Source organism: Cryptococcus neoformans, chromosome 6, assembly GCF_000149385.1.
Source record: "Cryptococcus neoformans var. neoformans B-3501A chromosome 6, whole genome shotgun sequence".
NCBI lineage: Eukaryota > Fungi > Basidiomycota > Tremellomycetes > Tremellales > Cryptococcaceae > Cryptococcus > Cryptococcus deneoformans.
In genome coordinates, this window is record NC_009182.1 from 297,501 (window position 1) to 318,133 (window position 20,633).

Here is a 20,633-nt window from a genome sequence, read left to right on the forward strand (position 1 = left end):
TCCTACTTTCCCATCAGCAAGGACAAGCTTGGATGATGCGCAGCCAGAGAGTGAGAAATCCAAGAACGCTGACGCTAAAGACCAAGGAGTTAAACCAGTCGATGTAAAAGTGGAAACTGAAGTAATAGAGGAAGAAACACCGCAGGAGGCGGATATAAAAGAAAAGCCGCAACTTGAAGCTCGTCTCGAGGAAGCTGCTGTACCAAACCAAGAAACGCCCGACAAACCGGCACCAGTAGAAGAAGAAAGGTCTGCGCCGGAACCGCCTAAGGAGTCCAAGAAGAGCAAGAAGAAGGCTGCTAAGAAAGAAAAACAAGAAGCTGCTAAAGCAGCAGAGGCGGAAGCAGAAGCCAAAGTCCAGGAGGATGCGGGATCTGAGAAAGCGACCGAGGACGTTGCTCAGGTGGAACAAACTCCCGCTGGGAGCTCGCAGAATGAGACCAAGGAGACTGAGACGTCTGAAGGCGTGAAACCAGCACCCGAAGCTTCAAGCATTGAACCTAAACCTCAACCCCAAGCACAAGGGACTGTCAAGCACACAGAGGAAACCTCCAACGACTCCTTGGCTAATCTTCAAGAAACTGTATCCCTTCTCCTCAACGAACGTTCAGAACTCCAATCCCAGCTATCCTCCCTTCGCTCTGAGCTTGAAACGGCCCAGGGAGACACGAAACTCTTGGAACAAGGGCGAGAGTTAATCAAGAACCTGGAGGGGGAGAAACGATCATTGGAATTCCAATTGAACGAGGTGCAGGAGAAGGCGGCTAGGATTGAGGGTCTGGAAAGGCAAGTGAAGAGCACTGAAAACGACTTGGACGAGGTAAAGAAGGCGAAGAAATATCTGCAGGAAGAAAAGGAACGGTTGGAGTCGGAACTTGTGGCGCAACGAGATGCTGAGAAAGAAAGAGTGGGAAAACTGGAAAAAGCTATTGAAAGGTCAAGAGAAAGGGAAGGTGGTCTTGAAGCGGAGATCAGAAGATTACGGCAGGTATGTTCATTTTTAACATTCGCAATTCCACCCATAGGCTGATCTGTCAATGACAGAATCATAACGAACTTTCAAACAACCTGTCCAATCTAGCCGCTGATCTTGACTCCCTCCGGTCTTCATCAGCCCTTACAGAGTCGACCCTTGCGGATCTTCAAGCCGCCCACGCCACTCTCCGATCTGTCCATGATCAGCTCAGTAGCGACCACTCTACCCTTAAAGACGAACATTCACGACTATATTCTAAACATTCTTTACTTCAAGATACGCATTCCTCTACAAACACCACATTTAAGTCTCTCCAAGACGCACATACCTCTTTGCAATCCGAGCTTGAATCCATCAAATCCAAATTAAATAACGCCACGAAACGCGCAGACACCGCCGAGAAGCGGAAGGCAGCTTTGCAGAATGATAACGAAGAATTGTTTAAGCAGCTTGAGGAGGTGCGGGAAAAGGTCGTGCAAGCAATGGAAGAGAAGGCAGTGTTGGCTAGCGAGGTCGAAGGGTGGGAGATGAAGGGTAGAGGGTGGGAAAACACTAAGGCAGAGATGGAGAAGGATCTAGAAGTGAAAGATGCTGAAGCTACGGTGTGTCGAAACGGGTATCATGGATTAGTAGGTGCTGACTGTTTATAGGACCTTCACGACCAAATGTCATCACTTGCAGAAGAAAACTCTTCCAGAGCAGAGCAAATCACTTCTCTCTCCTCCCAGCTCTCCAAAGCTCAAGAACAGATCTTCTCCCTCCAATCATCCCTACTTGCCGCACAAGCTGCTGCCATCCCTCTCCCCGCTTCCCCCTTAGCGTCCACCTCTGCCCTTAGCCCTCCGCAGGAAAACCCCGACTTATTGAGCACCGCTGAAGCAGCCCATGCGCTGGAAGTGAGTAACCTCACAGCTGTCATCCGTAGCTTGGAAGACGGATTGTACAAGCGCGAAATGCGATTGCATGAATTGGAGAGACAGATAATGAATCTTTCTGGCCGATCTGGGACGTACAGGTCCACGAGCGGGAGTGGTAGTGGTAATGGGGCCAAGGGATACTTCTTCTCGCCGCCTGATCAAGAGCCATCAGCTCCCCAATCGCCCACCATTGCTCTTAAGCCGAGGTTAAATCCTGTAGACGCCATCCTCCCTCACTCAGTACGACATAAACGTCAAGTATCTCTCAATGCTCTGAAAGCGAGAATGGAACCTAGCATGAGCCTTAAAGGTGCTTCGCCGCTGAGAGGTTCGAGAACGATGGGCGAGATCAAAGAAGAAGTTAATATGGGAGATGAAGGAAGGCGAGAAAGTATGGACAGTCGGATCGTTGGTGTGAGAAAACAATTCGGAGACGAGATCATGTTCTGCTGTCCCGCATGTGATGGACATCTCATCACACTCTAAACGTTTTCGCATATCGAAAATGTTAAAATAATGCGTAAACAAAGAATGAACATTACTTGGATTCATGAGTGGAAGAAAAAGGGATGGAGGTATAGGTATAGATTCATCCATGCATACATCATATACATATTTGACAACAACATGGTCCTGCCCTTAGAATTAATAGTTTGCTCTTTTCTAGTTATTGAGGTGGTGAGAGGTGCTTAGCCCAAGAAGACTTGATCGTCAATTTCTATTCCAAACTCTTCCTTTGCCATTGCCTCGAACTGCGCCTGTATTCTATCTTCCCAGCTTCCTTTTTCTCGCGGGATAAGTTCTGTAGACAAGACATTAGCTGGCTAATATCGCACATCTCAGCAAAAGACTGGTGCTCACTCTGCCTCAAGGTTGTCAACCAGAACGCAATATTCACGATACTCAAAGTAAACCTAAAGACAAACGTATCCCATCTATCGCGCAACCACATTGTCAAACCGACATTATGCAACGAACGAGAGTTGGTGAGAGAACGAGTATAGCCTATGGATGCCCATTTAGCGGTGAGATTGATTCGCGAGGAAGGGGAGCCGAGTATCTGGTTGTTGGCCTGCATCATTCTCTGGCAGCGGGATAAGAAGATTAACTCCTGTGGACGGCCGTCAGAGTGATTCAACTATTACTGTAATAAACTGACTCTCGGTATCAATCGCTCATTCTCTAACATTGTTTTCAGTCTTCGCTTCAGTTCTAACTGTTGTTGATACTTGTCCTCCTCCGTGGGTTTCGGATCATTTTTGGGTCTTGACTTGTCTTTGCGCACTTGAAAAGGTCGAAGAAGAATAGCTGAAGCGAACCTGCAGACAAAAGAGTTAGCTCAGTCTTTTTTAACTCTAAGCGGTCCTTTAGTGGTGATCTTACAAGTTGGGATCGAGAGCGATACCCCATTTTTTCGCGATGCTTTCTATTGTAGGGATATCAATGACGAAAAGGGACCTCCATAATCTGCAGTAATCTTCGCGGAACTGCTGGGGGAGCTCGATGTATAGTCCATGGTCTATAAGGACCTGGTCGGATTTCCAGTCAATGTTACAAACTTCGATTGAAAAATCAAGAACTACTTACTATTTGCGGTTTCCCTTTTTTGGTAGGATGAGGTCGCACCAGGATGTTCCCTGGATGGGGGTCACAATGGACGAATCCCCACGAAAAAGTCATAGCCGACATTGTCGATATGGCTAAATCCATTACTTCGCGAAGATTGAGGCCCCAGTTTTCAAGCTGTTCCTTATCGTTCAAACTACATTACCTAGCGTCAGTCGCTCCCCGAACCAAGGTGGAAAACGGACATACCGACATCCGTCGATCCACTCCATAATCATCACACGATCACTTTCCTGGCAGCCCTCATCTTTCCCGTATACTCGAGGAACGTATACATCGCCCCTGAGCTCTGTAGTACGTTCCAGAAACTCGGCGCATCGCCTAGCATTGGAAGCTTCGTGGATAAAGGAAGTTTCAAAACGCATCTGATTGGAGACGTATTTAGCCCTAGGCAAATGTTAGCATGGGAACAATTACACAGGTAGCAGTTTGCAGAAGCACTTACACGAAATACACTATTTGTGATATATTAGCTCATGTGTAAGATTAAGGAGTTCAAGGACTTACTGGGCATATCAAACAGCTTCTCAGACAACCACATGAGCGATCTAGACATTTAGGACCTTCAGCATGTACAAAGCTGTTTCCTCCCAGGCGATAACTTACCTGTAACTAAACAGATCCCATTCCATCTGCTTCTCGATAGCTGGCTTCTGCACCTTAACCGCCACTATCTTTCCTGGTCTCTCATCTCCCACCCCGGGTTTCAGTATTGCTTTATGAACTTGAGCCACTGATGCTGACGCGAAGGGATCCCTAGAGAATTCTTGAAAGATATCTTCGGGTTTGACACCCAGATCTTTTATGAATACTCCTACGACCTCGTCATACGACACTGCGGGCGCTCGATCGAAAACATGACCGAAGGCTTCTCGATAAGGTTTGGGAAGAAGGGCAGCCTGCAATCCAAGTGCTTGACCAAGTTTCAGATAAAGCCCTTGGTTAATATCAATGACCCATCTTAAACGATTAGCCACCCGTGTATGAAGTGCTTCTATCTCATCTGCTTTGGATGGGGCAAAATTGATTTTATCTATGACCAGTCAGTTTAAAAAGCCAAGCAAGCATGCGAGAACCCTTATTGGCTATACTGACAATCTAATGTACACAAAATACTGTGGCTCAGTGTCAGCGGAGTCCCCAAAAGACAAGACAAGAAAGCACGAACCCGATATAGCCAGTCCTCAAACTCCTGGTCAGAGCACTTGCGTTTACCTCCTTGTCGTAGATATAAACCACACCTCCTCCAGCGCCTAAAATAGCCAATCTCCTGGCCCATATGGTAAATTTTGATTTCTCCTGTCTGGGTACTTGGCGTATCGAAGTAGAAAATACCCGAGGCAACTTGGCTCCGGGTCTAAAAGAAAACAATCCCTTTCCTTCGACAATGGCCAAGCTTCCTGCAGATACAGTTCGGCGTGGCAGTCGAGGTAACATCATGCACACCTCCTTGTTTTTTGATTGCTCGACTGTGAGCCCTTGAGGAATTGGGAGATGTATCCGTCGACTGGCAGATGGGCGAAATATCTTCAGAGAAGGCAAAGATCGACTTCGACCGGCGGCATGTTGACGATTCTCGGAATCTTGACGTCAGCGTTCTGCCTTATTAACCAGGCGGCATCTCATTCGGTTCAGAAGTTCCTTGTATGAGGGTGTTTCTTTATACGAGGGTGCGCACTCGGAGAAGGAATAAAAAATGGCCCATATTCATGCTAAAACCGCTAGGTAAACTTTGCAGTAAGAACAGTTACAAATATAGATAAACGCGCAGCACAGTATGGGGAGACGCAAAAAAGACAAAAAGAAATGTTGTATCTTAGCCTTCGACGGGGCTCGAACCCGTGATCGCCCGATATAAGCTTGTGAAAGCTTAAAAGTCGGACGCTGTAACCAACTCAGCTACGAAGGCTTTGATGTCCGTCATACATAAAACCATATTATGTTCCCAGTTGTGTCTAACAAAAACAGTACGAGTATTACTGCCATGCTCGCCTCTACCTGTTTTTATTGTGTCAACATCATCCTCCTCATACACACGGTAGCGTACGGCGTACGGATATTGCAGATTGTTCTGCACTTTCTTCTTCTTGCCGCAAACCGTCGCTGTTGCCCAGTATCTCACCGTTTCTTAGCTTTATCAAAGCTATATATGCTTCAGTACGACCACAACCACAGCCAAGCAAAAACACTGACATCGTAATCCGTTTCTTTTACTAATGAACTTGTAGCTTTGGTAACCTCGTCACACCCGACATCCACACAACTTTGAATCAAAAAACATATCTTGCAAGTGCCTCAACTCATATCAGCAGTTACCTAAAGAGGATATAAGGGCTGTTGGTGGCTTTTCGCCATCATTCACCTCTAAAATTTAAGATAAGTATTCAAGAGGGGCTGGTAGCGTAGTAGCAACGGCTTGCTGCTTATCTCATTCATCGACATCCTCACATTAGCTCGCTCTGTATACAATAAATGCTCCCACACTCTTTACCCGGCCGTGGCTCTCGACAAAGGTAACTCTGCCTACTGTTTTGGGGTCCGATGATGCTGAATCGGATAATCCAACTCCACATGTGATTAAATGCGGGGAAGAGGCGGTAGAAGCTCAAATGAAATAATCTATGTGCTATTGGTCTAATTATTTTTGTTATATTGGTTTTCTATTTAAGATTTCAGCTGCTCCATTCCATAACTGGGCTCCTGATGTAGTATATGATGGAGTACCAACAATTGTGACAACATGGCTAACAATTATGCCAAAGCTATCATCACATCTAATTCTACTACTTGAAGTACAAGCAGGTGCGGTATCTGTTATCGCTGAAGATTGCCACACTGTTCGAATAGCCAGGACAGTTGTGTATCAACGCTGTTGTAGATGAATGGGCAAAGCAATACTTCACCCTACATAACTTATCCACATAATCATTATAGTCCAGTAAAATATCGGTACGTGAGGAAAGGATTGACTCTAACATTCACGATTTCCTTCATTCAGAAACAAAGACGGATCTTTCCTCTAGCAGACGTCGTGGAAATGACTGGCATCGGTCCCTGGAGGACTTTCAATGACTCTCGCGTACTAATTCTTCCCCTGGCCTTGGTACGTTTCTTTAACAGGCGCGCTACTGAAGCAGACAGAACACGAACTAGTGGGAAATGAAGCTCTCAAAACGTTCACACAACTTGACTATATATATGCAGCAAGTTGCAGCGCGGTATGTCAACGGCCATAATCGTCTCTGTCGGTCTATAGTATTACCTATGAATACCTAGAATGTCATGGGCCAGTCCCAGCCTACGCATGTATTGATTAGCAAAAGTGATACCGCAGTCAGCATCCATGAACTTGAACATATGCCCCTTTCTGGCCGACGACTCCGACAGATGTAGATAATGCAGCAGGTTGATGACTGACACGCAGTTCAAGTAACTGAAATTAGCAGTCTCTGACAAGACGCCATCCATGTGAACCTTAACACTGATTATGCAATTGTGCAGCGAATTCGTCACGAAGTGCGGCTAGCCCAAGGTCAAGTGGTTAACAGATAATCAGTATCCTTTCCAGACGTTTTCTCTCATGCTCAACTCCCGGCTCTTTTTGGAAAATTTGACGTTTTTGACCCCTGCCATCTGGGATGAGAAAGGGATCGTATCTGCATCCTCGATACAAAACCCAGCTAGCCCTACATATACACCCAGAACTTCTAACCGCATCCTTACTTGAGGGGAACGCTGTGAAAACATAAGCCCGGACGTATGAAACCGTGCCATTAAATGCAACGTACAATCGAGAGTCCTTCATGTTGGCACCTCGAGAGTGACCGACAGGCTTGTAAGTGATGGAGAATTCACCGAGGTAGTGGCCAGTCATCTCAGGCTTAACCTCGACGGTGGTGAAGGTCTTGCCGTTCTGAGCAGAAAATCAGACTTCGTTCCATTCGTGTGCTTGCGAGGTCACTCACGTAGACACCAACAACGGAACCAATCATCTCGGGGACGATGATCATGTCTCGGAGGTGGGTCTTGACCATAGCGGGCTTCTCGTTGGGGCCGGCCTCAGTCTTAGCCTTTCGGAGCTTCTTGATGAGACCCATGGGTCGTCGCTTAAGACCTCGCTGGAACCTCCTTCGGGCACGGGCGTGGACGAGCTGTAAATTTGAAATGCCAAATGGTGAAAAGCGACAAATTCGACATCAGCGCCACTCCTCATTCCAATGGATAGAGATCACCCACGTTGATGAACTCCTCGTTGGAAAGGTCGAGGAGGTTCTCAAGCTCGACACCCCTGTACTGGTACTTCTTGAAAGACCTGGAGGCCTTCTTGGCAGCGGCTTCCTCTTGAGAAGTGAACTCAGCCTGGCGAGGAGGTAGTCAGCGTCTATCCAAAATTCCCACAGCCTTTTCTTTGCCATTCGTTGTCCCCCATTGCTTCTTCATCTCTCTCGCTAATACTCCCTCTGCTTTGTTTTATTTCCCCGTGAAATCACCTCTGAACCAAACTCACCATTTTCTATTGTCCAACGGTACCCAGTAATCAATCACACAAGTCACAATAGTCCAACCAAAACACGTTATAAATGTCGATTGCACCGATATCGAAGGGGAGATGAGCGTTAAAGAAGAAGAACCTATGGTCAGCAAAACACCCTGAGGTATATGTATATGGGATTAGACATACGATTCTTGATGCGTAAAGAGAAAGAGAAAAGAACCAAAAGAAGAGACAACGAAACCTCGAATTGGTGGGGCGACTAGGAGAGCCCAAACGCGGAAGGAATTTCGCCAATTTTGCTCTGGCATCCGGAGTTTGTCGGCGTTTTATTTTAATTCCGTTCTGATTCCGCATGCTAAAATAAATAATAAATACAATTTTTTTTTGATGGAGGCGGTAATGAACCTAATTGATCCCCCCGTTATCTAAGCTGGCACTTGCTTGGCGGCGGACAAAGAAATGATGCAAAACTTTTCGTTTGAGTCTCTAAAATCAACCTCGATGCACCGTATAGCGGTGCTCTTTCCCCCCGATATCTTTTACGGGACGGGGAGAAACGGAGCGGGGTAAGAGTGATCCTCTGGCGGGTTGATATGCCAGGCGCTTTCTGTGCTTGGATAATGGTTGCTGATTGTGCTCGAAAGTCAGTAATCATTTGTGATACTCGACATAATTCCTAGATCTATTAAATATGTTATAATGCATGACGATCTTATAGTACAACAGCGGCCCAAATCAACGTTGAAACAATTATTCCATGGTCAAGACACTGTTGCACATTCAGTTTCGGGGTTAAAAGCTACTAGACAATAACACTCACCTTCGCTCACTTCTGCCTGTAGCGGGATAATACATACTCCATTCAAACTCCCACCCATCTTCTCCGATTCCGCCAACAAACTTTCCCGGGTTAAAAACGTGGCACCCTTCGTAAGTGAGCTCATATCGTTCGTACTTATCTGCCAAGACCACGGCAGAAGGCATGGGGTACAGGCGCAAAGCGTGATCGTATTCCCAGAGAGTGGGGCGGACAGAAATAGGAAGAGGCGAGAGATGTGCTTGGTCCAAAATAGTTTGAACGAGCTATCTGTATATTAGTAATGACTAGACAAGGACGTTATGAATACTCACATATCGCTTCATGTTCATCTCCTCACCCTCTTTGACCACAACTAAGTTTCGCATCATCTTCCCCATCAAATCCTCTCTACAGATCACAATCTCCATTCCAAAGTACTTCAGCCGACATGGGTTGCTGACAAATCTTGCGTTCGGTATACGGTTTGATAAACGCGTGGTGAATGCTGAAGGAAGAGAGGGACGAGGAAGGGTAGTGCTGGACCAAGGGTCTGAAGGGCCGGGAACAAAGACAAAATGTGAGGAATGAAGCAGGGGAATGGATTGAAGAAGCTCTGCAAGAGAATTAAACCCTCGGCTATATCTTTTGAGCCCTTCCTGGCCCTCCCATCCGCCTTGACAGAAGTTACCGCAAAGTACAAACACCATCGGTCGGTACTCGGCAGTGTTGGCATATCCTTCAAACATCTGGCGCAGGGCAGGCATAGTTCTCGGATGATCGAGCCAGACATCAGACAGAATAACAAAAGATATCTGAGTGTTGGCAAGCACTGTGGGGTTGTACTTTTGCTACTTCAAGTTAGTTCTTTTTCCAAAATGCAGCGCAAATTACCGCACCTCTTCTTTCAGAGATACAGCACCACCTCCCAAGAAGTCCACGTGCCCATGTAAGGACCTCGCGATATTTCTTCTTTCACTCGGAGGGTGTCCCATAGCCAACACGCGAACCGTTTCCTCCACTGTGTACTCTCCTTCTATCAAGACCATACACCCCTCAGTGAACAGCCCCTCACCGGGAACAGCATCTTCCATATCCAGAACAACTCGACTTTCTCCATCTTCAAGGCACAACTTGCCCTCTTCATTACGCGCGAGCATTCCGAATAACAGAAAAAGCTGACCAGCACGGCCTAAGAGGTTGCGGATTGACGTCAATTTGAGATAGTTGGCACGATCGTGACCACCGATAGCAGGGGGTGTGAAATTTTCGTTACGAAGGATGATCTGCACAACGTAAGGACAGCTTGAGGATGAACACAGAAAAACTGACCTCTTTGATAATGGCCCAACGTTCACGAAGGAAAGCCGATCTTGAACTGGCCTGACCAGCGACAGACGGTTGAGCCTTGGATCTACATCTTGATCAGTCTTGGTTTTAAACTTGGAATCATGTGACTCACTGAACAAAACCTGACCGTACAGGATCATATCTCATGGCAGGCATATCAAAAGAGTCCACGACAGAGAAGTGTGATTCAACATTCACTTCAGAAGGGTCTGCTACTTGTGTGTCTTCTGTTGTCTGTGGGCATATCAGCTTTCTGCGATTTTACGATGGTACAGGCAGTATAGAGCTCACGCCAAGCTGAAGATTTTCGTAGGCCTTTTTTAAAGCTTGCAATGACACCAATGATGATGAATCTAAAATGAAATACGTGAGTATGTAATGCTGTATTCTGCAGCAAACGAACGTACCTTCAGCTTTCAAATACTCTTTCGCCCAAAATTCGAGACCAACCATCCATTCGTCCTCGGGAATTTCATTCTGACCGAGCCATTAGCTGGATCCATAGGCCGGCTAAAAGGTCTCGAATCTACCAACCTCTATAAGAACTTCTTCGATATAATGTAGGGCTGGAGCAGGCAATGTCAAGGAGTGCTTGGTCGAAAAGACCTAATCATGCAAAATCAGTCCTTTCTCCGAAGAGGATAGAGAAAAATCTTACCTTAACGATCGCTGAACGCATTTGATTCACCATCTCGCTCTGCTATGCCTGCTTTTTATCTCCTGTGAGCTGCAGACTGGCCGGATTTCTATTTTAAAGAGCGCGTCCAGCATTTTGATCGATCACTTGTGTCCCATAAACGCGTCGATCCGCGAGGGTGGAGGCCTTACGTGGGTGTTTACATAACTTTTGCCTTAGCTTATCTTCATAGGCACGCGTTTCTTGTGCAGTATCTCACGTGCCTAGTAATAGCTTGTCCGCCCTTCTGTTTCTGTTGGATGGTCGATCAGCCGGGCCGTTGCCATCAGCAAAGAGATCTTTTGCTTGTTTTTTTTCTTCGGTACACAGCACAAGCAGCGACAGACTATGGCGTTAAGAAAGCTGCAAGGTGAGTAAACTGACCGATACAATGGACCAGCATGCTGAATACCAGTCAGCGGAAATCGACCGCACCCTCAAATCGGTCGCCACGGGTGTGGAGGTGTTTGAAGCTACCTTTGACAAACTCAACTATGCCACCAACACAACGCAGAAGGACAAGCTTGAAAATGATCTCAAGACCCAAATCAAAAAGCTGCAGCGTATGCGAGATCAGATCAAAGCTTGGCTCGGTAACGGCGACATCAAAGACAAGACGGCGTTGCTTGAGAACAGGCGGTTGATCGAAACCCAGATGGAAAGATTCAAGGCACTTGAAAAAGAAACCAAGATGAAGGCTTTCTCCAAGGAAGGGTTGATCGCTCAGTCTAAGCTGGATCCTGCGGAGAAGGCCAAGCGAGATATGATTGATTGGATCGGGTCAACTACCGACGAATTATCAAGACAAATCGAGCAGACGGAGGCGGAAGTCGAAGCTCTCCAGGTAGGCAAGAAGAAGAAGCAGGCCGGCGAGAGGCTGGATGAGCTTGAAGAGTTAAATGAGAGAAGAGAATGGCATATTGGAAGGCTGGAGGTTGTCCAGAGAATGTTGGAAAACGGACAACTAACAGTTGGAGATGTTGAGGACATCCAAGAAGATGTCAAATACTTCGTTGAAGCCAACATGGTATGTCATATCTTCATCTCCCCTAGCTCTCGCCGACCGCTTTATCACAGGAAGAAGACTTTGACTTTGACAACGGTATCTACGACGAACTCAATCTTCAAGATGAGGAAGACTTCCACGACTATCTCCACGAACATCCGTCCGCAACCGATGAGCTTGAACCCGAACCCGAGCCCGTCGTCCCCACGCAGGCACCAAAAACCCCTGCCAAGGAAAAAGAAGACAAGAAAGCCACCCCTCACAGGTTGTCTAAATCTGAATCTCGAGAAAAGGAGGAGGAAATCCCTCCCAGTCCTGTGGTGGTGAAGAAGACGCCCTCAAGAAAGACGACCTTGGATAAGGACAAGAAAGACAAGAAGGACAAAGAGAAGGAAGACAAGGAGCGTAAGGAGCGCGAACGGGACGAAAAAGAGCGGGAAGAAAGGTCTTCAAGCAGTCAACCTACCCCTTCCAAACCTGCTCCCCTTCCTCCCATCAAGTATGCTGCCGCTGCGGCCGCCGCCGTTGGGGGTACCGTTTCTGCTTCTGCGCCATCTCAAACAACTCCCTCCGCAACCTCAGAAGGTTCTAGGGACGACATCGTTGCTTCTCCGGATGAAATTGCTGCCGCCCCTACCTCTACGTCCTTCCCACCACCACCTCCCGGACTTTCACGTTCACCTTCCCAGGCCGCTACCCCCCAAACCTCGTCCCCTGGGACACCGGGCCTTCAATCCCATGCGCCAAGCACTAGCACGGGAGCAGCTGACATGGCTACTCCCAGTCAAGCACCTGGAAGCGCTGTCCCTCCTCCAGGCTATCCTGCGCCACCGTCTTCGTCTTCTGCCGAGTCTTCTCGTGCTGCTGTTCAAGCTCAAGTTGCCGCTGAACAAGCCCAGGCCCAGGCCCAGGCTCAGGCTCAGGCTCAAGCCCAAGCACTCGTCCAGGCACAAGCTCAAGCACAGGCCCAAAGCCAGCTCTCTGCTGCTCAAATCCAAGCCCAGTTGCAGGCTGCTCAAGAAGTTCAAGGTCAAGCTGGAGTCATGGGTAACTTGATGCAAAGCTTTGAAGTTGCTAAAGAGATTTGTGAGTATGAATGTTTTGTATGTGGGTGCGGATGGGGTTGTGTATTTCATTACCCCCCTGGATGGGGGAAGGGTAAAGGCAAAGGGAGAAGAAAATGCCCTGGCCCTCATCCGGGCAGCACGAAGATGGATTGGGAAAGGAGGGCAAGGGAGGGTGAGAGGGGGAGATCCAGTCTGTGTTTGTGAATAGTTTGCTAATGTGGCTGTAGCCAAGCGACGCTCAGACGACACGAACGAGTTACATGCCGCTTTGGAAGATAGTTTTGCGAACGCTCCGCAACAAATGGACGCTGAGCCGTAAGCCCATCACTTGATTGTTCTCGACGTACTTGCTGACATTCTTCAACCAGTCCTCGCTATTACCACCCTCAAAACCCCATCAAGACCCCATCATACTATCCTCAGTCTCGGCTTCCTATACTCGAAGACAAATCTATCTATTCTCGTCTCGAACTTGACCAGTTATTCTACATCTTCTACTACATGACTGGGACATACGAACAATGGCTCGCCGCGAGGGAACTGAAAAAGCAAAGTTGGAGATTCCACAAGCAATATTTGACTTGGTTCCAGCGAGCGCACAACCCGCAAGCCATAACAAGTGATTATGAGCAAGGAGGATATTACTATTTCGATTGGGAGAACAGTTGGTGTCAGAGAAGAAAGAGTGATTTCAGGTTTGAAGTGAGTTTTGTTTTTCTGCGATGTAATGTGACATTTAGCTGACGCGGCGATACAGTACCGATGGTTATCAGATCACTAGTTTTCTTCTTTGACGCGAAGCGATAGGATGGAATTGGGAATGCATATTGTAGTTTTCTGATTTATTTTTTGATCTAATGTCGCTGAAGGGCCTGGGGCACGGCGCGTATTCGCGACTAACAAACGTATATGGATCTCAACAAGGACATATGGATCTCAACAAAGACAACAATAGCAGGGATCAAGTGCCAGGGAGATACGTGTGGCAATTCAGTGCCCGGTGTATGGATCAGCTGGACGCGTGGTCAAGAAATGATGGGCTCAAAAGTTAAAACGTTGAGATACAGGTCTTCGCTTTACGCTCACTTTCAGACGCGGGGCCATCAGTCACCTGTCAAGCTCCTCTTCTTTGGAATCACAGCCTCGTTGGTTCAAAAGCCGTAACCGGTGAGACATCAATTCGCCAACGCAAGGGGCAGAAACTAATGAAAAAAGTTCATATCAGAAAATCGGTATCGTACCTAGGTATTGAGTTGGAAACGGCAGTTGAAAAAGAACTGAGAGGCATCTTAGCATCATAAGGTTGATAATGAAACATGGGGAAAGGAATGGCAGTCGGTAAGCCGGAACCAAGGGCCGAGAAATGAGCGAACGATGTTCGGAGGTCGACATCATTGGGCGGAGATACGCCCCTGTGTGGATGGTAAGCCCGATATGAACGGCGATTTCGTGAGACGATGGACGCTTGTCTGTGTGTGTTCGAAATTTGTTATTTTTTTGGGTGAGTCCTGTGGAAGCTGGAAGAAAAGGAAAACGCTGATGAGGGACCTGTCTCTGTCTCGTACATGGTCACCGAAACGCGTAGGAGAGGAGTGGGGTGTTGCAGATCATCGTAAGCCAACGGATCTTCTCTGAACAGCGCTGGTAAGGCCAAAGACAACAATAGTTGTATCTGGTGACATGAGCTGACCAAGAGCGCGGAGAGGGCCACAGACGAAAGGGCGTAACCTCGCTGATGGCTGATGTCTACCTTATGATGCTGATTGACCATGACTTTTCTGACGATGGTGTGAAGCTATCTAGCTAGCCGCAAGTCCCATCGAACGTGAAGATCATTCCTCGGTCATCAACATCAAGAAAGACTCAGCTTTTATACCGGAGCAAGACTGGCCTAGACGAGCCAGGATGAAATGGCCGCGCCCCAAGCAGGTCAAAGCTCATCCAGCGTCCGAAGCTCTAGCAGCGTAGTAGCCAGGTTCAACATCCTTTCCGGTAGTCACGATAAGGCTTATTAGTGCCAGGGTATTAATTGATGGGGAGATTGGGCCCCTCCTTTCGGGAACATTAACACGTTTTGTGGTGCGGTAACTGATGGACTAGGCCGTGAGAGGAAGGGCAGAATCAGTGCATATAAGAAGATCTCGCCTTCCTCCTCCGCAGCGTTGTCTCATTTCTGAATAGACGTCCTTCCTAGGTGTGCATTTTCGGTCTTGGAGTGAGTCTAGCCCCTTCAAACCACCAGTTACATCCTGAACATCTTGCCACAGCTCATTCGTCTCATCATGTCCGCTCGTACTCGCACACGACACCACCCCAGCGCCGGCACCCGGCCTCGTCCGCCGCTTATCCAGACAAGCCAGGCGGCTGAGCCAGCTGCCGGTGCGTATCTCGTGCTAGCAGGAGCGCAGTGCTGACGCCGTAATAGATGGCCGGAGAGAAGACAAGAGCGCAGAGTGTGAGTTATGCGCTAGCGTACGTAGTTGACCCGCGACTGACTTTACCCAGCCAACCCTTCAAGACCGCCCACCCCGGCCCCAACCTCCTCCAGGGCGTCCAACCCTCTTCCGGACCTTTCTCGCGTGGCAACCGCCGCTTATACAGCTTCTATCCTTGCCCGCCCACCTCCGCCTACTATCTACGGTCGGCCTGGTACTCGTCCATTCTCTCTCGATCCGTTGCCGTTCACCGACGAAGATATTCCGTTGCCCAAACCGTACAACTCCAATTACCCGCATCCGATTACCGCATACGCCTCTCCTGGGGTCAATCCAGAGACTGTCAAAGGATCAGGCTATAACAAGCTGCTGCAGGATATCGTCAAGGAGGATGTAAAGAGCGCTCTCGGAGATATCCTTTACGACGCTGGCTTCAGAGATCTGTCTAATTCAGTCTATTTGCTCTTTTCTTACGAAAGCATGGGGCAAGGAAATGGGATTCCGGAGAGTCTCTGGAGCAAATTTGAGAATGTCAACAATGTGAGGCTGCCAGCCGCCGCGGCTGTCACTGCGTCGGTCGTTGCTCAGGTCGAAGAAACCCCTCCCAGATTTACTCAGTCTCAACTCAACTCAACCTGCAGCAGCGACTTTAATGCTCATCGCACTGTGGAAAACAACCAAGCGATGGGACGCACTCTCAGACTGTTATCCGGCGAGTCGATTTTGTCGCCGCCTTATAGCCTGATCCAGACACAGACACACACACAGCCGAGAGACAGGGAAGCAATGGATGCTTGGAAGACTGAAATATGCGCGGCTTGGGAGGCTACCGGACGCTGCAGATATGGATCTAGCTGCCAGGCAAGTAACGTTCGTCTCCCGCAACTCGCATGCTTGTTGACTGGTTCCGGATTTACACAGTTTGCTCATGGCATTGAAGAGCTCAAGCTTACTCGACAGTCACTCATCATACGTGGCCTCGCCCCCCAATCTCCTCCAACACCTTCTGATATACTCTCCCCTATTTCTCCACATCGTTCATCCGTCTCCCGCTATCCCGTCACTTGCAGGTCTAGTCAGACCCAGATCTACCATCCTGCGATCATCTCGGGGTGCCCTTATGTCATCAAGGCTAGTGATAGGAGAATGTCAGTTCCACATTCGCAGCTGAGTAGGGTGGCAGAAGACGAGCTGCAATTTAACGATTTGGACTTGGGATTCAGGCGCCTGTCAGATGTGTCATCTGGCCCTCCTTTCGCCAACACTCAAAACCTCGGTGTGCCGTCATCACGTCCTCGTTTCGACCCCCTTCCATCCAAATTCGCTCCTTCACCTGGTGAGGAATATCAAGGCTACCTATTCCCTCCCTGCAAACCCACGTCCCTTTCCTCTGACTCTGCTTCATCCATCACATCATTCAATATTGGCCCGCTCTCAGCTCAGGAGAAACAAAGAAGACTGGTTTCCCAACCAAGTAACTTGACATTGTACACTTCGTCGTCATCTTCAACTGAATCTGTCAGTGGTGGATCGAGGTTATCCATGTTCTCGGCCTTTGACGATGGATTGGGCGAAAGTCTGGTCACCCCAATCGAGGTTGGATGGGAGAACAATTACCTAGACTCCGCCTCTGGCTCATCAAGCTCTAAAACAGGGCTCGACATCCAGTCAAGTAATAGCGGGACTGGCGATGAGATCGGTTTCGAAGCTACTGGAATGAGAAAAGCCGGCCTAGTCAAGTCGGGAAGTATGGGCAGTGTGGGCATGATGGGGTTACCGGCCCATTCGAGCTTGCCTAGTATGGTGGGGCCGAAGGTGTCAACTACTTACGAATTTTCGAGTGGCAATTCCATCTGGCGTTGACCTTGCTCTGCCTTTTTCTCAGCTTCACGAAAAGAGTCATGTGTACTTTTCAAAAACGATCTGTGTCAAGTCATGCCTGTGATCCTTCTTCCACATCTTCAGCTTTTGTTTATTGTGGGATTTTGTATATCTGCGCTGAGTTGTCGGTCCTTTTTTTCTCGCCTTTGCAAAAATAGACACTTTAATAAAAGTGCAGTAATGCTGTAGCTTCAATCCGATTGACAGGTTTTGGCATGATGTTATTGATAGGCAAAAGAAGTGGTTGTGTCTGATAGCTTTTATGTTCATGTCAAGTCTAGGTACTGGCGCCTTGGATCTTATTAATTATACACGCTCATACTTGTTTTTCCTTTTCTATCACTTCGTCTGTACCTGCTACAGGTGCTTTGAGAAAAAAAATCCAACATGCATGTCTTATGATACGTTTTTGAAGAAAGTCAACAGTTGAGATATGGTACCAACAGAAAATTGAGTCAGTCGGGATAATAAATGAGAGTGAAAAGATTGTTATGTAGATTCTAGGTGTATGCAGACGCCAAGGCTGTTAAGCACCGTTGGTACCAGTGCTGCCGCCAGCCAACAACCTCGACATTGGCTGGGCATAGGCTATGGATCGTTTGACGTAAAAAAGCATGTACGCTCTCTGCGCCAATACAGCAGAGAGAGATGTAGGAGTGACTGACATTCGCAGAAACATCAGCAACGACTATCAACGACTTGGTGCCCATTTTAGACTCACCCTTATCATCATCACAATGCCACCACTCCTCGCCGTCCCTCACATCCGCCCAATAATGCCCATTGTCCAGCTTGCCCTCATGAGTGACAACTGCGAACAGATCGTATATGTACAGCGAGTCTGGTAATTCTTTCTCCTTTCTGTCATTGCCACTTTTAGAAGATGAGGAAGAGTCTACGTAAGGACGCATATCGAGGGTGGATGGGAACCGGACATGGGATTCGATCTTGACGGACGTAGTGGCGGATGAATGGGCAAAACGCTATTGGCCATATTTTAGTATTGGCGTATATGTAACCCAGAAAGAGAATCATACCTTGAGTTGGAATGACAACACTGGAGCAAGCTTTTTCACTCCCAATTTTCTCATGGCCACTACGCCCACGCCGCCCCCACATCCAGAACACTCGTATCCGTTCCCTCCAGGATCTCCAACACGCTCTGGCGCACAAAACTTGCGTAACATGCCCGCTAATGTTAGTTGATCCGCTTGCCCATTGGTGGACGGGCCAAAAGCCGATGAGTCGGAGGATGAGGATGCTGATGAAGGAACAGACGGAGGTGGGAAGTCGAGCTGGATGTCAAGAATTGGATCGACAGTGTTGGAGGTCTTGGAGCATTTAGAGCAGATAACGGAAGATTGGAGGGAGCCCGCAAAGGTTTGATCTTTGGGTGAGGGTTAGTATCATCAACTGTACGAAATAACGCATATTTACGGGCAATGCAGTTACAGCTGGATAGCTGACCCTTGGCATGAGCATGGATTTGGTCCAGCGCAGCAAGAAAGAAAGAATGGGCATCTGTGTAGAGTCAGCTGTAGTATCACTTGGCAAAGCCAAACAATTTACCTTGCTGACCGTAACCCTCGAGCTCTGTGCTCGCGTGCCACATGGCGTAGAGCATTGTGATAGGTCCAAAAGGCGACTTGTCCTCATTATAGAACTGAGCCAGAAGTCAGCGTCTCCCTCGTGTGAAAACGAACAGCACTCATTACCTCTTCAAAAGCCTTATCCATCTCGCAGCACATGCATCCCCTCTCTCTATCGCTTCCCACTGCACCTGGCCCGTTCTCTACACCTAAGAACGGCTTCCCGACCAAAAGGCCTTTGCCACCGTTTGTGCACACATGTCGATTGTGTTTGTCTGAGAGGAAGTATGCTTTGAGAAGCGGATTATGAACAAGTGCTTGAAGGACGGCCGAGAGGAAACATGTTTGAGATAAATTAAGAAGGGGCCGTAGACCTAGACGCGCATAAGCTTTTAGCTGATCCCATAAAAGATGAGAAATTTGACTCACCACGACAACTTGTCCTCACCACCTCTCTCTCATTGAGCGCCGCAATATTGTTCGGGTTCCACGATTTCCACTCGCCTCTCCCCCTTCCCTTGCCACCAACCAAACCTGGTTCGCGTGAATGATCGTTTGACTCTTCAACGCGGATTCGAGTAGTAAGGAAAAGTGATTCAAAAGTATCAGGATATGTTGTATCCCCACAAGCTTCACAAAATATGGTACCAGTAGAGGGATCAACAGCTACCATTATGTTATCAGCAGGATACGCTACAGGTGGATAGTTGAGACGTACCAAAAGCACATTTCCTTCCGCTGCTCTTCCAATGTCTCTTCATACAATCCTTCTCATTAGCTCCTTTGCCCACAAGCGGCATACAGCCAACGTATGGGCAAGTAAGGCACGCCCATGGCCTGGAAAGAGGAGTTTTGCAAGTATGACACCCCGGAGACATGGTCTATGGAATTATAAGCCAATGTCCGGCAAAAGACATATCCAGCTCAAACGTACCTTCCGTCGCTTGACACCTTGCGGTAAAGCTCCCCATTTAACAACGTCCACGAACCTTTTCTCAATTTCAGCTCCTTTGGATCCCGGTGGAAACCCTAGAGTGTTCCCTTTGGCTCCTGATGTGCCAGGGTTTCTTGAAGAGGCGCTCGGTATGCTGAGAAGAGCGGACAAATGAGGGCATATAGATGTGTCAGTCCTGTCAAATATGCGGGATTGAGGGGTCGCCATCGCGCCAGGTGGGATTTATATGCCGTCTCGATGTATAACCAAGCTGCGACTGTTACTGAGGGTAGTCACAGATCCAGGTTATGAGCAGCAGGCTCGAAATTAGAGATTATGCAAAAGAAGAACCCATTCCGATTCCTTCAACAGAATAACAACCGACAACTACCGGCTGGGTGATGTCATCACTTTTTGTGTCCGTTATCCGGCTCACAAACGAAGCCAACTTCCTCGAGTCGTTACTTATAAAACTTCAAATCAGGTCGCACTAAATACGGACCGAAACCAATGAATGCTGCAGAGCCCCAGCTTCCGAGTGATACTAGGTTGAAGCTCCGGCCAAAATGGTTGACTTTGTCGCAAATAAAGTCAGCCAAAACGCAAAGTAATTCGCTGAGATCACCGCTGCGCATTGATCGGCTAAAAAAACCCTAACAATAATAATAATAATGAAGAACATAAAGACTAGCTGGCTGGAAGACATATGGTTGGTAATCATTGGACCCTTCTTGGCCTACACAGGGCTGATGAGAAACGTCTAGTAGCGCAGACTGTTATTCAACTGCTGTATTATAAGACGCTGCTGCTGAAAGAAGGGTGGTGGAGCAGTGGTGAACGTGTGTTGTAATAATTATAATTAAGGTCAGAATCACCGACTTTCAC

The 20,633-nt window shown here is 47.9% G+C and overlaps 7 protein-coding genes across 7 annotated transcripts in view; 3 read left to right on the plus strand and 4 right to left on the minus strand.

Moving 5' to 3' along the window:
- The window catches only part of CNBF0970 (hypothetical protein), a gene marked incomplete at both ends in the record, with an annotated part of 2,570 nt that extends 191 nt beyond the window's left edge, over positions 1-2,379 (plus strand). The window contains 3 exons of the mRNA XM_769839.1: positions 1-988; positions 1,045-1,578; positions 1,627-2,379. The exon at positions 1-988 is cut by the window's left edge and continues 77 nt beyond it. Of these exons, the coding sequence (XP_774932.1) occupies positions 1-988; positions 1,045-1,578; positions 1,627-2,379 (2,275 nt within the window). The remainder of the gene's footprint in view (positions 989-1,044; positions 1,579-1,626) is intronic.
- A 203-nt stretch (positions 2,380-2,582) lies between these two features.
- On the minus strand, positions 2,583-4,959 carry CNBF0980 (hypothetical protein; the record flags this gene model as incomplete). Its single annotated transcript, XM_769840.1, has 11 exons — positions 2,583-2,695; positions 2,755-3,004; positions 3,053-3,212; positions 3,277-3,422; positions 3,481-3,655; positions 3,709-3,906; positions 3,965-3,974; positions 4,027-4,067; positions 4,126-4,552; positions 4,615-4,634; positions 4,688-4,959. The coding sequence occupies 11 exons, from the start codon at positions 4,957-4,959 to the stop codon at positions 2,583-2,585; spliced, it is 1,812 nt and encodes a 603-aa protein (XP_774933.1).
- A 2,279-nt stretch (positions 4,960-7,238) lies between these two features.
- On the minus strand, positions 7,239-8,029 carry CNBF0990 (40S ribosomal protein S15; the record flags this gene model as incomplete). The annotated part of the gene is made up of 5 exons (XM_769841.1): positions 7,239-7,254; positions 7,308-7,432; positions 7,485-7,670; positions 7,756-7,878; positions 8,027-8,029. 5 exons carry the CDS (start codon positions 8,027-8,029, stop codon positions 7,239-7,241), a joined length of 453 nt encoding a protein of 150 aa, XP_774934.1.
- Positions 8,030-8,764: 735 nt separating this feature from the next.
- On the minus strand, positions 8,765-10,851 carry CNBF1000 (hypothetical protein; the record flags this gene model as incomplete). Its single annotated transcript, XM_769842.1, has 10 exons — positions 8,765-8,783; positions 8,835-9,097; positions 9,146-9,661; positions 9,710-10,096; positions 10,143-10,224; positions 10,273-10,394; positions 10,452-10,513; positions 10,568-10,637; positions 10,695-10,766; positions 10,819-10,851. The coding sequence occupies 10 exons, from the start codon at positions 10,849-10,851 to the stop codon at positions 8,765-8,767; spliced, it is 1,626 nt and encodes a 541-aa protein (XP_774935.1).
- Positions 10,852-11,184: 333 nt separating this feature from the next.
- On the plus strand, positions 11,185-13,690 carry CNBF1010 (hypothetical protein; the record flags this gene model as incomplete). The annotated part of the gene is made up of 6 exons (XM_769843.1): positions 11,185-11,206; positions 11,256-11,863; positions 11,914-13,105; positions 13,137-13,224; positions 13,278-13,611; positions 13,667-13,690. 6 exons carry the CDS (start codon positions 11,185-11,187, stop codon positions 13,688-13,690), a joined length of 2,268 nt encoding a protein of 755 aa, XP_774936.1.
- A 1,501-nt stretch (positions 13,691-15,191) lies between these two features.
- CNBF1020 (hypothetical protein) lies at positions 15,192-17,207 on the plus strand (the record flags this gene model as incomplete). Its single annotated transcript, XM_769844.1, has 4 exons — positions 15,192-15,288; positions 15,335-15,364; positions 15,415-16,205; positions 16,266-17,207. 4 exons carry the CDS (start codon positions 15,192-15,194, stop codon positions 17,205-17,207), a joined length of 1,860 nt encoding a protein of 619 aa, XP_774937.1.
- Positions 17,208-17,751: 544 nt separating this feature from the next.
- Positions 17,752-19,976, minus strand: CNBF1030 (hypothetical protein; the record flags this gene model as incomplete). The annotated part of the gene is made up of 9 exons (XM_769845.1): positions 17,752-17,885; positions 17,947-18,208; positions 18,263-18,612; positions 18,663-18,746; positions 18,795-18,888; positions 18,941-19,188; positions 19,244-19,480; positions 19,533-19,695; positions 19,749-19,976. 9 exons carry the CDS (start codon positions 19,974-19,976, stop codon positions 17,752-17,754), a joined length of 1,800 nt encoding a protein of 599 aa, XP_774938.1.
- Positions 19,977-20,633: the final 657 nt, after the last annotated feature.